At 34.5% G+C, this 14,798-nt stretch overlaps 1 protein-coding gene across 1 annotated transcript in view; it reads right to left on the bottom strand.

The window, feature by feature from the left end:
* Positions 1–5,420: 5,420 nt before the first annotated feature.
* LOC150104669 (filamin-A-like) overlaps positions 5,421–14,798 on the bottom strand; it is a 270,337-nt gene continuing 260,959 nt past the window's right edge. The window contains exon 15 of the mRNA XM_090395258.1: positions 5,421–7,098. Within this exon, the coding sequence (XP_090251384.1) occupies positions 6,911–7,098 (188 nt within the window). The 3' untranslated portion in view covers positions 5,421–6,910. The remainder of the gene's footprint in view (positions 7,099–14,798) is intronic.

Raw genomic sequence — 14,798 nt, 5'->3', positions numbered from 1 at the left:
TTCATGAGTCTGTAACAAAACGTATTTTTTTCTAAGTAACATAAGGTGGTTGAAACATTCCAATCAACTGCATGGTTGGTGAGACCAGGCCAGATCATTCTTTCTCACCACAAATCCATCTATCCTTGGGTATTTGTAGAAAGGTGTGCTATTTTTAGGAAACCTCAGAGGGCTGTGAATGAACAGTTTGAATCAGTTTAAAAGTTACTCTGATGATGTGATCTTTATAATTAGATGCTATTTTAATGAACAGACTGACAATAGCATTGAGTCTCTATTGCATATTCTGGCTATTGAAAGAGAGTTTGAAAATAAAATCCTGTCAACTTTTTTTTTGGGGGGGGGAGCCATTGAAGACAAAAAAAAAATTTGACAGTTTGAAGTCTGGTCTTGAGTTGGGTCCTAATTTTGTATAATAGAAATTGCTCAATTATTTATGGTATGGATTATGCCTAATTTTTGAGGAGAGATACCTCATCCCCTCCCTGTCCTTTTCAAAAATTAGGAGACAAATGCTGCTTGGACACTGATCAAAAGATATTTAACAGCAGCAATGTCTGATATATTCCAAAGTTGAAAAGGCTAAATAGGGTAAGAGTGAAATGGATCAGTGAAGGGATTAAGCATGAAATCTGGAAGAAGGCACCATGGAGGCAACAAAAGATGAATATTAGTAATAATCAGTAGCATGAGAATGCGAAGTGCAGGTAAGAAGGCAGATCTATTGGTAAAGATGGCAAAAGTGCAGTAGGTATGCAGAAATGAGCCTATCCAGCCAAGAAAAAACCCTAGTGAGTTCTTTTGATATGTGACAAGTAGAAGAGGGAAAAAAAGTGTTTGGATGACATTAGTGAATAAAAACAATGGTAGATTGGTAACCACTGCAGACAATTAGGTGAGGTATTTGGCGAGCAGTTTATCAGGGAATTTCATCCTCATGAATGGTAATACAATGAGAGATTGATTGCAGAGGGTATTGTGGAAGAGCAACTGATAGTAATTGATCAGGAGCAATAGTATGTGTGTCGTGAAGGAATGCTCCAGGAAATTAATGGTGCTTTTGGCACACCTGCTTATCAGAATTCTTACAACAGGGCATGTTCCAAAGGAGTGGAAAGTGGGTAAAATTGTTTCACTTCATAAAAGGAAGGGGGTAAGACAGGCTGCAAATTATAGACTAGTCTGGCTGAGGTTTTGGTTAAGGTGGTAGAGGTTAGTGAGGATTAGGATCGAGAACTGGATTGATAATAGCAGTATTCTGTATGATGGCCAGCAGGGATTTGCTGAGGGGGGGAGATCATGATTTAGAGATCTGCTTAGAAGGTGAAAAATTATGTGGATTTTCCAATTCGATTGGAAAAGGCCTGAGTTCGATTCCCGTCGTAACGAGAGGAATCTTTATATGGACTTTTTCAATTGAAAGTGAGTTAGCCAATCTCATATGGAGGTAGCAGAGTTTTTTCTCTTGGAAACTCGGGTTTTTCATCCTGCATACAGACAAATCGGTCCTTCGGAACACATGAAATTTACAGACAAAAAAAAACTTGTGGTGGTGGTGGTCGGTAGATGGCGTTGATGTAGTCGATTGGTAGTGGTGGAGACGGAGAGTTGTACAGTAGGTGTCCTTCCACGATGAGTCTTCGGACTCTTTGGAGGCATCACAAATAATAATAAGAGATATGCACATACAGTGGTATACTTGGGTTTTTCAAATGCTTTTTGATAGGTTGTCATACAATAAGTTGGTAATTAAACTGGAATAGATGGGATTGGATGAGATTTGTGAGTTGCACAGGCAATGGGCTTTCAGATGTCACTGGGACTCATATAGAGGAATGTTATCCCAAAAGAAGGTCAATAGTGGCATGCCCAGAGATATGTGCAGCTGTTTACAGGTGATACAAAGCTTGGAAGAACTGTGAGTTGCACAGAAGTCTTATAGGAATCATCCTTGCTGACTGAACATCTACAATTCAAACTGCTATCAGTATTGACAACATAAATTGTTCACCAGAATTCCAGATAACCCTCATCATTCTCCCAACACCCTGGACCTTTTTATAACTAGCTTTCCCTCCAAATACACCACTGATGTCACCACTCCTCTAGGCAAGTCTGACCCTTTCTAGTAGATTGTTATTCTCAGCCTCGTATCCTGTGGCACTTCGATAGTGCCAGCTAGGATGACCTTTGAAACTATGCTTTTTTTCTATTAACTAATTACTGTTTCTGCTCTTCTAATTATTCTTCCCAGGAAGAGTGCTTTTATTCTCACTGCACTCAAAACTCTCAACCCTTATCACCATGGTTCTCCAACAACTGCAAAAAACAAAATAATAATAATAAAATAATCTAAAGCACTCTCTTTGTATGAGCCAAATGCACTAATCTTGTGTCATGTTCAAATGGCAGTCAAGCCTTCTGATCTTTTGTTAGGATATGGGGCACAACTTTTGTCCTTCCATGTTTCTACCTCTCTCATATCCTGATGGTACAATGGGCTTGACAAACTTAGGAGGTAGGTTGGAACAGTGTTGTGGCATATGAAGCTGAATGGGAAGATTACCAATAGTGCATGGGAAATGATGGCCAGGGGGTTGTTTTAGGAAGCAGTATCAGAGTGCATACCCAGGGTTAGAAGGATAAACTAAGTAGAAGTTAAATGAATGAGTATTATCATAAAGCAGAAGCTGTAAACAAATGAACAAACAAACACTGTGGATGGAATATGAAGTAAATGGTAATCAGCAAACCCATTAGCAATACAAAGCACAGAAAAGAGGGTGACTAAATCAGATTAAGATAAGTTCTCTGTAGTGAGTAAGAAGAAGAATAATGATTATGGATGGCTAACTTTAATCAGTGCTGGTGGTAAATGACTGTGAAGCACAAGGAATAGTTGTTACTAAGTGATCATAGTGGGAGATACTGCAGTTGCGCTAATGCAGAAGCAACTGATGTGAGAACTTAAGTAGACAAATTGGAGGTGCTCAGCATATTCAGAAATATAAATGTGAATACAGTAGTATTCACATTTATATTTCTTATAACCCACAAGGCATGTGGGTTATAAGAATGCACAGGAGAACTGGCAGTTCTTCTGACAAAGCTGTTTAAGCTCAGCCCTAGTAAGGCTCCAAGGAAGCAACAAGATGGTATGATAGTTCCATTATATAAAAGAGGCTCCAAGACAGAAGTAAATTACATACCAATTATTATTTGAAATTTAGAATATTGTAAAAGTTTTTTAAAGACAGAATTCAGGAATAAAAATATGATATTCCATGGTAGGTGGCATGGCTTTGTGAAAGGTAGGTCCAACTTTAGTAATTTTGTCACATTATGTAGTAGGGTGACAGCTGAATTGGATAACAGAAATGGTACATCATGATACTGCTGAAATTTTGAAAGTCATTTGACAGAATACTGAATGGAAAACTATTACATAAGTTGGAGCAAATGGGAATGGATGTGAAGCTGGTAGCATGGCTGTAAAGATGTGGCAAAAAGTATATGGTGGAGTGGAATTCTGGTGACTATTGGAGTGCCTTGAGGCTATTTACTAGATCCACTAATGCTTATTTGTATATTAATTATTTATAGAATGATCTGAGGAGGAGGAGTATTCACTTTGCTGATGTTTCAAAACTTTGGAGGACTATGGTTAATGAAGGTGATGTAGAGATTCTGCTTGATGATTTAAATAAACTGGTAGCACAGACAAAGGATAATGCTGTCAATTTAATACACCAAAGTATAACATTATACACTTCAGTATGAAAAGATTACATACTGTGTATTACACTGACAGTACTGGACTGCAGGAAGGTGATGAGGCTACATATGTGGAGATAATGGTGCACAGAGAAATTTCTGAGGCTATATTGTAAAAGTGGGCAAAATAGCTAAAAAAATTACCTGAATGTTGAAAAACTGATATGTAGAGATAGGGATGTTATGGTGTAGCCTTATAAGGCTACAATATGGCCACATCTTGACCATTTGACATATGCAAAGATTTTGTCACCTGGGTTTTTTTGATGATGATGATGAGATTGTGCAATGGATGAGAGAGGTTGATACAAATGAAATTTTTCAATATATAATGAGCAGAGAGAACGGGGGAGGGGGTAATCCTCTGCCCTGTTTTGTGTTTGTGGTTAGTAAGGCTGTGAGGACTCCACTTTTTTTTTGTTTGGCGAGTGATGAATAACAGAAATCAACTGCCGCCAGAGGTTGTCTGAGTGCTTTGACAGCAAATGAGAGTTTAAGAGGTGTGATAGGTATTGTGTGGCATCTCATAATGATTCTTTTAACTTCACGAAAATGGCTGTGTGATCATTTTCATGTGAATAATGGCAGCATACAAAAAAAAAAAAAAAATACAGTAAAGATGATTTATTCTTAATGATTAAGATGCTTACAACAATTAATTCTAAAGGGTTGCTCCCCACTCTCCAACACCAATCATAGATTATCTAACTATTTAACTTAATATCGCCATCTTCACTCACCCAAATAATAAAAAAAAAAAGCAGCATGATGGCTCAGCAGCTAACCTAGATGTCGATGTACATTTTTTGTATTCATAAGAGCTGTTTTTTTTTTTACTCTTGCATAAAATGCAAATCAGCTAGATACCACACAATTTACAGCCATAAATACATACATGCTTTGGGGATAATCTAAAGCACTCAAACATTCATATATAAGAAAATATTAAGATAACATATATGTCAAAAAGAATTTTTTTGACAGTGGTGGATTACAAATCTGTATTATAGATTATTAGGCTAACCCTTCTCTAAAAGACAGATTAGAATTAATAAATGTGTAATAAAATCATATAATTCTACTTACAGTTCATAATTTTAAGCAGTGTATTTTTCTGTCTCCAGAATTTTTGTATGAATTAGTTCTTTACTAAGCAGCACATTTTAGTCTTTCAACATGAAATCCAAAGAAAATACTCCCCCCCCCCCCCCCCCACACACAAAAAAAAAAAAAAAACCCATCAGTCGAGTATTAAATATTAAGAGATTTTTAAAAAAATCTGAAAAAAAGTTTCTTGACATAAATGTTTACTTTTGTTTCATTCCATGTAATGAAACAAAAGTAATTCTACTGAGGAACAGTAATTTAATTTTTTATAGCTTGATTAATATAACTTGACAGTTTTTTTTTATTGGTGGAACAGTGATCTCTCAATTATCTGTCTTCAATTAACTGACCCATTTTGAATGGGTTAATGTATCAACTAACTTCTGATAGAGCAGCATGTAGCTGTACCTTCACTTAACACTGCTTCAATTATCCCACAAGCAAAATGACTGTCCAATGCAGTCAGATAAATGATGAATTATTGTATTATGCATAATATATGGGTCCATATCCATGATAAATAAAATAAGAAGGCACACTTTTTTTTTTAACTGCTTTTCTTTATTTTGTATTATATCTGGAAAGGTGGCAGTGTAAATGGGATGAATACAAGCCACATTCCAGAGGGAATGAGGGCAAAGGATGATGAGGAGCCCTGTGAGTGTGTAAACAAGAATCAGATACTTTGGGCCATAAATTAAGCATAATCCTTATTTTAAATTTCAAATATTAAATAAAAAAAAAAAAAAAAAACATTTTCTAATGTTCACATCATACATATGATTATATATATTCATGGAGGAGGGAAACATTGTACAAGAGCAGAATATTTTCACTAGGGACAGCATCTGTGATGAAAAATCAACATGACCCTGAAATTTTCACATAATGTTATACTGGTGCTTTAAGTTATTCCTGATATACAGATGAGTATTATAGTACTGAATGATCATTATTACGTTTCTCTCATTCCACAACTAAGCTGTTATAAATTTACATAATAATACACTTTAGTGATAAGTCAAAAGATTATTTTTTAAAACATTCCTGTAGATCGCTTTGGAATTTTATAGGTTCATCCTTGGGTACAAAGAAATGTAGACATTACATACAATAAACAGTATTATCAAGCAGAATATTTTTGACACATTACAATTATATTTACTATTCATTACTCTCATAACAGGGATAACATCAAATTATAAGTTTAGTGAATAAACAACATTAATAGAAACTAACATGGCCCCATGGCTAGTTTTTCCTCCCTATACCTCACAGGAAAGGGAGACCGAATGTCAAAATTAACCAAATGAGATATATTTGTCTTCAATTTATATGGCCTTGATTTGGAAATTATTATAATGGGAATTAAGTAAGTCAAATTATATTATTGCTTATAATTAAGTTCAAAAGTTTTGCTTTGCAATTAAAAAAAAATCAGTAATTTTATACATATCAAATATTTGAGCAATTGTAGTTAATATATTATGTACACAAGAAACTCTCTAGCCACTTTGAACTCCACTCAGTATACAACAAAAAGCTTGGAAATGTAGAGAACATTAGAGTTAAAAATGGAAATGAAGTAATATAATTCTATTGAGCCTACAACTAGGATAAGAGGATGTAATTTTTCTTTTAGGAGAAAGAGAGAGATTTTGCATTAATTTTGCGTTTTGGTCTTTGGGAATATACACATCTCTGTATGCAGAATATTAATACAGTTTTGTAATTCATGAGAAATGCTCAAGTGAAACTGTTATGAATCTTTGCTGTGGAAATCATTACATTACACTAATTATGTCAATATGCTATCACAGTTATATTAGATAAAGGCAAAAGTAGCAATGCTATACATGCATGTATACTAGTGGTAAAAAAGCGCCAGATTCTCAGTGGTGCTCCTTTGATTCTAGAGAAATTTTGATATATAACCTCTGGAAGGTGACAAGGACAGTTATATAAAGAATGAAAAATAGAACTCATTTTTTTTATTTGGTGTTTTTTTTTTTTTTTTTGATGGGCCCTTTCATGTAGTGTCAACCTTAAAAGGGCTTCCTGGGATATCATCGTCACCATATTTCACTATCAGGACATATTCACCTCGATCCTTTACTAGATAAGATATGTTGTACAAATTGCGCCCAGTGTGCTTAACATGGACCTCTTCACTGGGACCCCTTGGACCATATAAAGCCACATAGAGAAGGTTGTTACCTATTAAATAAATAAGAATAAGGATCATATTTATTATAAAAGATGCACAGTTTAATTATTAAACATCTTACTCAACAAACTGCACAGTCTTCTTTTTATAAAAAAGTAATTAAGAAACAAATGTTTTAAAATTATCAATAAAATATATAGTTTTAAAATATATAGGGTTAGGGACCACGAGATGGCGGCACATTTGAGCCGTCTCTCTTCACTGCGTACCGCTTAATTAGTGATAGCCTTGGGCCATCTGTCTCTGATTGGGTACCAGTGGAGATTGAACTGCCCACTCAGTCTCCAAAAGTTAGATAGGGCTAAATGGCCTCGCCTACTCCCGTATACGGGAATAAAAAGGCGTTAGCTGATTTTTTTTTTTTTTTTTTAAATTATCAAGAATTTTTAATTTTCAGTTTCAGTATATGCTTTAAATTATTTTATTGTGACACTTCCATGGAATCCAAGCATTAGCTGTTAAAGGGCATTCCCAAATTCTTAGCACATCAGAAGCTTGATAATTTCTCACTGCGGCTACAGTGGGAGGTTATCAAACTTAAAAGTGAAAAAGTATGTTTCCCTCTGTTATCTAGTATTCGAGAATAAAATTTGAGAATGTTGTGTGTCTACCTGACTGAAGCCAGTTGAGATGTGAAATGAAATGAAAGATTGCATCTGTGAAAGAAAAGTTAGAAGAAAATCCAAATTATGAAGTGGAATGCTAAATATTAAATCAGTAGAACCTTGCCATTTGGCAGTGTCAATCAGTGACTGACAAAGCCACATGCTTACTGATGTGTATGGGCAATTTTTGAGACCTCTCCAAAGAATACCCATATTTCTATTGTGAAGTTTTGTGGTTGATTAATGTCTCAGGGACAACCTCAGTTTGTCAGAAATAAATGCCTAACAATCACCAGAATTTGTACAGTCTACATTTAATCCCAACTAGCCTTCCAAGTCAATAATGCAACTTATCCAAACAAAGGCAACTCAAATAAGATCAATACACTCGGAGCCGGTGCTAGGATCTTTGATGCCCGCATGCAATTTCTATCTAAGCGCCCCTGTAACGATCCGGGAGTGTGTGGTTCTTTTATGATAATAAAAATTTAAATTATTTTAAATTTCTTAAATAAATTTTGACAGAACAGCCACACGTTGGTTCGCTAAATGTAACGATCCGGAAGTGTTGACTAGGCAGGATAATCATTAAAAACCCATAAATTCAAAAAATTCTCAAAAGTTAAAGCAAATTTTGATAAAGCCACTTCACTTTAATCGTTGAATATAATGATAAAGGGATTATAGCCTTCTCACCGACCTGAATCGCTAACAAAATTAAAATAAATTTTAATTAAAGTTAAAATTTATTTGAACTAAAGTTTAGAAAATTCTTGCATTTTACAAGTTACTAAATTCTTAGTAACTTGTAATAATTTTAATAAGTGGAACTATCTTTTAGGAAATTAAAAGAAACTCAAGATAGATGAGAAAATAATAAAAGAATTCAGAAATAATTAGAACATTTAATATAAGTATTCAAAAAATAATATCTTTACAGAATAACAGAAAATAAATTAAATTACATAAATATACTTGAAATTTTTTTATTAAAATTTTAAGGTTTTTGATTTCATATTCACAAAATTAGAAATAATGGTCTTAACGTCTAATTCTACACATATATCATTTTCAATAGCTATTAACGCCAAACTAACAAGCCTTTTTTGTGACATACTTGTTCTTAAGTAGGGTTTAATCAATTTCAACTTGGAAAAGGAACATTCACCACTCGCTACACTAACAAGTAAGGTTAATAGTATTCTTAAAGCAATTGAAAAGTTGGGGAAAGATAAATTATTGGACACAATAAGAATATCGAAAGGGCTTTTGAATATTTAAATTATCCAAAATATCCCGGAAAGCACATAACTCGTCGTATAGTTCTATTGCATTTATGTTTTTATTGTCGCAGTCCTTCAAGAGAATCTAAATTGTCACAAATTTTTCGTAAATCTTCATTATTAATTTGTAGTAATCTATACAAGAAATTGAAATTATCATATCTTTTAGTTTAATAAATTTAGTTTAATCCTTTATCCAAGTGTGAGCAAACAAAGTTTGCGCCTGCAAGTATCTTCAGGACTGGGGTAAGGTGGTACAACACCAGGCAAATCATTGCAAAGGTGGAGCAAGCTACGAACACTCCTGTCTCAGTATTTCCTATAATGCAAAACACATCTCCTTGTGGATATGTCTAATGTTATGCATTAAGGGAGGAGCCAACACCCAGACTAGTTTCGACCTTTATTGAAGTCTCTTCAGTGGGAGCCAGGCCCAAGTTGAGATACCAGGCAGAAGCATTCGCAGGTCATCTCTACCTATCTCAACTTGGGCCTGGCTCCCACTGAAGAGACCTCAATAAAGGTCGAAACTAGTCTGGGTAGTGGCCCTTCCCTTAATGCATAACATTAGACATATCTGCAAGGAGATGTGTTTTGCATTATAGGAGATACTGAGACAGGAGTGTTGGTAACTTGCTCCACCTTTGCAACAAGTTGCCTGGTGTTGTACCACCTTACCCCAGTCCTGAAGATACTTTCAGGTGCAAACTTTGTTTGCTCACACTTGGATAAAGGATTAAACTAAATTTATTATACTCTAACCAAGTGAAAAATAAACTTTCAATATCTTTTAGTTGTTCGAAACGTTCTATTAATGAACACATTGCAACGTCTAGAAGTGTATAAAACACATTCACTAAATTTATCTTCTGGCGATTGTGGCGTTTCGTCATGATGCTCATAGTCAAATTGTCGTGTCTTCTTTCGTCATCGAACTTCCGTACCAGTTTTAAATTCTTGTTCTCCATCCACCTCTTCACTCAGTTATTTTGCCGTTTTTAGAACTTCTTTAAAATTTGTATCTGATCGATACACTTGTAAGAATATTTTTAAATTTTCGATAGATCCTAAAGCAAGTGTAATGTTCATATTTTTGTCTTGAAGCATTTTACTCACAGGCTTTATTCTGTTAAGTAAATCATACCAAGTTATAAGAGAGCAAATAAATTTGTAGTCCTTTATTTTAGCACATAATGTTTGTGCTTCATGCTGAGTTTCTTTATTAAAATTTTCATTATTTAAAATTTCAAAAAGTACATCATAAATTTCTCCTAACTGATATCGTAGAGGGCAGATTGCATTAATTTTACTATCCCATCGCGTTTCTGATGGCTGTTTCAATGTTAATTTTTTTACGAACTTTAAAAGGATTGCCCAACGTTTGTAAGAGAATGAAAAAAATTTTATATTTCTTGAATAATTGCAAAGAAACTAATTGTATCTGCATTCACTTTGGCTGCATCGTTAATGATTAAATTTGGAGTATGAGCAGCACATGGCACATAAAAAGCTAGAGGATTTTTGTTCAAAAGCAAATTTTGGAGCCCATATTTGCCCCATTGTCATACCTTTGACCTCGCATGTCTTCAATGGGAATGTTCCATTTTTCCAGTTGTTCCATTAATGTTGCACATAAACCACGTCTGTGGAATCTGATATATCTGCAAAACCTAAAACGTTTAACCTGATCTTGACAATTCCATTGTCACAGGAAACAAAGTGAATAATAATGGTCATTTGTACTGTTTTACTTGCATCAGGTGTGCAGTCTAAAATTACGGAATAATATTTAGATTTTAGAATTGGTAATAAAATTGTATCCCTGATTGCGTTACTTAAAGTTTCCAATATTTCATTTTGACTGTCTTTACTCAAATAGTGTACTCTATTGTTTCATTGTAGGGCCCTTGCAACATGATTTTCCATAATGGGATCAAACTTCCTAAACAGTTTGACTAATTTTAAAAAATTGCTGTTATTTCTTTCATATAAATTATCAGATGATCTGCGAAAAGCTAAATTTCGGCTACCAAGGAATTTTATAATTTCAATCAAGCGTTCTAAAACACTCATCCAATGTTTCTTTTCCATTTCATACATGCTTTGAGTCTGGAAATCAATAGTGTTTTGTTTTTTTAAATTTTTATCAAGTTCCTTCCATTTTAAGAAATTTTTCATGTGAGTTAAACTAGTCTTATGTCTATGTAAAGTTGTACTTACATTTCTCCAACCGTTATAACCTTCTACAAGACTCAGTGGGTGATTCACTTGATTCAGTAGGTGCGACAAGTTTGCAACAAAAGCAAAAAACAGAATTTAAAGTTTCGGAATAAATGAGCCATGTTCTTGGCATGAGCTCCCGTTTTCCATTTTTCTATTATAATACGTGTTGCCAAATTTATGACCATATGTATCTCTGGGATATATTATATTTTTATTTTGAACAGGCCCCATTTCAATTAAAACAATTCATAATTTTTCATCAATATTTCCCCGTTCACCTGGATCTTCTAAATTCACAGAGACTAACAATGTGTTAGTTTCATGGTCAACTACAACTAAATCTTGTTGTAGTTGACTAAATCCTAACTATTTTTCACTTAAATCATGTTCAATTATCTTGTTCAATAGTTGCAATAGTACTTTCATGCAAACTGGATGATGTGCATGGTTCTTCGACTCTGATTTCTGATGTATTGAGTTGGTTACAATCTGCATCAGAATATTTTAATATTTTAACAAATTTATTAAGAGCCCCAGTTTGTTTCTTAATATCTGCTTCTTTCACAGCGTGATGCTTATGATTTTGTGCACCGGATAGCTTTTTTTTTTTTTAAATTTTGATTCCATTTCTATTTTATACTCACAAGAAATTATTACAGAATATGACACAGAGACGAAATAATAGTCTACACTGCGCTACTGTCAGTAGGCTACTGAGATGCGTACCATATGACTGGTTAACTAGCAACAAATATTTTGTATGAAAATTCGTTTCTGTGCATAAAAACTGTTCACCGTTTCACTTTAGATAGACTGCAGTAGACACAACATTCTGCAGGCAAGCATTTAGCCTGCTCTAGCAGCAAAATTGTAAACAGCTGGCTGATCAAAGAGGCAGCAATATACATTTTTTTTAAATTTTTATTCAGTGTATACGGCCTCATTTATTTTAATATTGATCATTTTAAGAATTATTTTGTTTTTATGATAAAAATTTTGTTTCTTAAAAATTAACTTATGAACTGTTCCCTGTCTGCGGCACCCCCATCGTAGCAGCGCCCGCATGCCTGCTTCCGCCAGCCCTGAATACACTGTACTTTATCTTTAGATACAAATAATTCCAAATAAATGAGGATTTCAGGCAAAATAAGCCAACAAACTTCAGGATTCTAGGTCCTTAGTAGTTTTAAAACTTATATGTTTGGTATGGGTAAAAAATAAGAACAGGACTATATGACCTCACAACTAAGGAATTTCATCAACATTAAACCACTACTCTTAAAAATTAGGGCTCTAATACTCACAGTCAGAATATTCTTTAGCCACCTAAAAATAAGAAGATTAAATAATTAATCCTAGTTTTTAATTTATTAAGCCAGTCAATTAGTTACTGATGATATTCATCAAAATTTTAGTTATCATTGTCTTCCCTTTCCTTGCCAGGCCTGTCACAGGCAAGTTATTTGGATTCACAGAAACCTAATTAATTCTATAATAAATCAGTTACTTCTATCTGCATAGTCTGCTATGTCTGTCAATTGCATGAATTCCAGATCATGGAAAGATTTAGAGAAACTCGTGGCCTCACTTAATATTTCCACAACATTGTCATGTTTATCATTGAGATTTTCTCACCAAGCTAAAATGTTATGGCTTCCCTCCTGTCCTTTGTGGTTAGATTGCAACTTTTCTCTCCATAATTCACTGAGTGTCATTATGGATGGCTTGCTCTCATCAGATTTCTTGATGAATTGTGAATATTCCAGGATTCTGTACTCTCACCCACACTCTTCTTTCTGTATATATCAATGACTGCTCTCTCTCTCTCTCTCTTTTATCCTCAAAACCTATCCAGAGTTTTGCTTATAACCTCCATTCCTCTTCTTCATTCAAGAAATCTTGCAGTACTCAAATGATTCAAGCATCAAGATCTTCCGTAACCAATGTTTTTAACAACACATCTCCTTACCATTCTCAAGTGTTCTGAAAATACTCTGGTAAATTTTAATGCTATCAAAACACAGACCTGTCTTATTACTTGAAGGAAAGATTCTACCTCATTCCAATCTCTCTTTTGATAATGTTTTGATTTCCAGTCAAGATAAGTTTTCTCCTTTGTGAGCTTATTTTCACATTCTGCTTATCCTGGCATGAACATATCACATCTATGGCTTCCAAAAATCTTGGTTTTCTTTTTTATCCAAAACCTCCCTAAGAATTCTTGAAATATACAGAGGAAGCAATCTACTTAACAGGCAACCCTCTCTCACAGACTCTTTCCTGTCACTTTTTCGTAGGTGCTCTGTTTCTGCTTTAAACTTTTTATGGATACTTTCATGGATATTGCTCCACCAAACTAGCCACTCTCATTCCTTCTAACTAAAGGGCACTTTAATCTCATATGTACATCACACTCAGTTCATCTCCAAATATATAGTGAACCAAGTGCTTTTCCCAATGAATACAACACTCTGCTTTTTCAAGTAACTTGTTAACAGATTCCTTCTTTCTCCTTAACCATTGGCCATGCACAGCACTGTTGTGTTATAGATCTTGTAACCTCTCATGTGGTCAGTGCCAGATTTACGTATAATCTAAAAAGCTACAGCTTAGGGCCTCACAATCTGCCAGGGCCTCAAATAAAAAAACAAAAAGACCAGCTGATGTAATTTAAAACAGTAGGGGGGGGGCTCTGGGTTTTCTATAGCTTAGGGCCTCAGCAAGTCTAAATCCGGCCCTGCATGTGGTGTATTGTATAAAGTGTGTATTCTTTACCCAGTTTGTTTGTCTTCTAGGATTAAAAACCTATGTTTTCAGGAGGACACACCCTGCCACTTTTCTATGACTAATAATAACTTACTTCAATTGCAAAGAATAACAGTTCTTTGTGTCCTAGACAGGATTCAAATTCATGTCCTTCTAACTAAAGGGCACTGTCATCACCAAATGAGAAATAAAGGGCATACTTTATTCATTTTTTCCCCCTCACTCAATGTTAAGCTAGGATCAAATGTTAATAACACTGTATTATGTCATGGTGATATGACTACCTTCATATAGCACTGTTGTGCTATTGGTTTTACAACCTCTTATGTGTGATATTGATGTGGATATTCAAATAAATAAATACATAAGCTTGTATCTATTCCCATGTATATATACAAAGGTCAGATAATTACCTCTGAAAATCAAAACATTGAGTAATTAACTTTACATGTAATTGCAGTCTCCATAATTTTTCCATAAATGCTGAACATGGTGTAACAAAGGAAGCAATTTCTTATCCTCTTATTTTCACTTTGTATTTTTTGTGATATGTTCCCTAAACCTAAGCACTTTATCAACCATCACTACTAGATCCCTCACCTCCCTAATACAGTATGTAGACTTTCTTCTGGCCAAAGTGAAACACTTCACTTGGCAACAGTGAACTGGTATCCCCACTCATCTGCCAACAGCAAGCCTGTTCACATCCTCATGAAGCCTCCTCCTCCTCACATCAGAATTCTCAGTTATGGCTTTCCCTCATTTTGCATCATCTGCAATCCACAGACTATCTTTCTTCAGACATCTCCACTA

This window comes from Typopeltis vanoorti, chromosome 7 (genome assembly GCF_054136105.1).
Source record: "Typopeltis vanoorti isolate ZY-2024b chromosome 7, IOZ_Tvanoo_1.0, whole genome shotgun sequence".
Classification (NCBI taxonomy): domain Eukaryota; kingdom Metazoa; phylum Arthropoda; class Arachnida; order Uropygi; family Thelyphonidae; genus Typopeltis; species Typopeltis vanoorti.
Note: the sequence above shows the minus strand (reverse complement) of the source record. Positions and strands in the feature narration are given on the sequence as shown.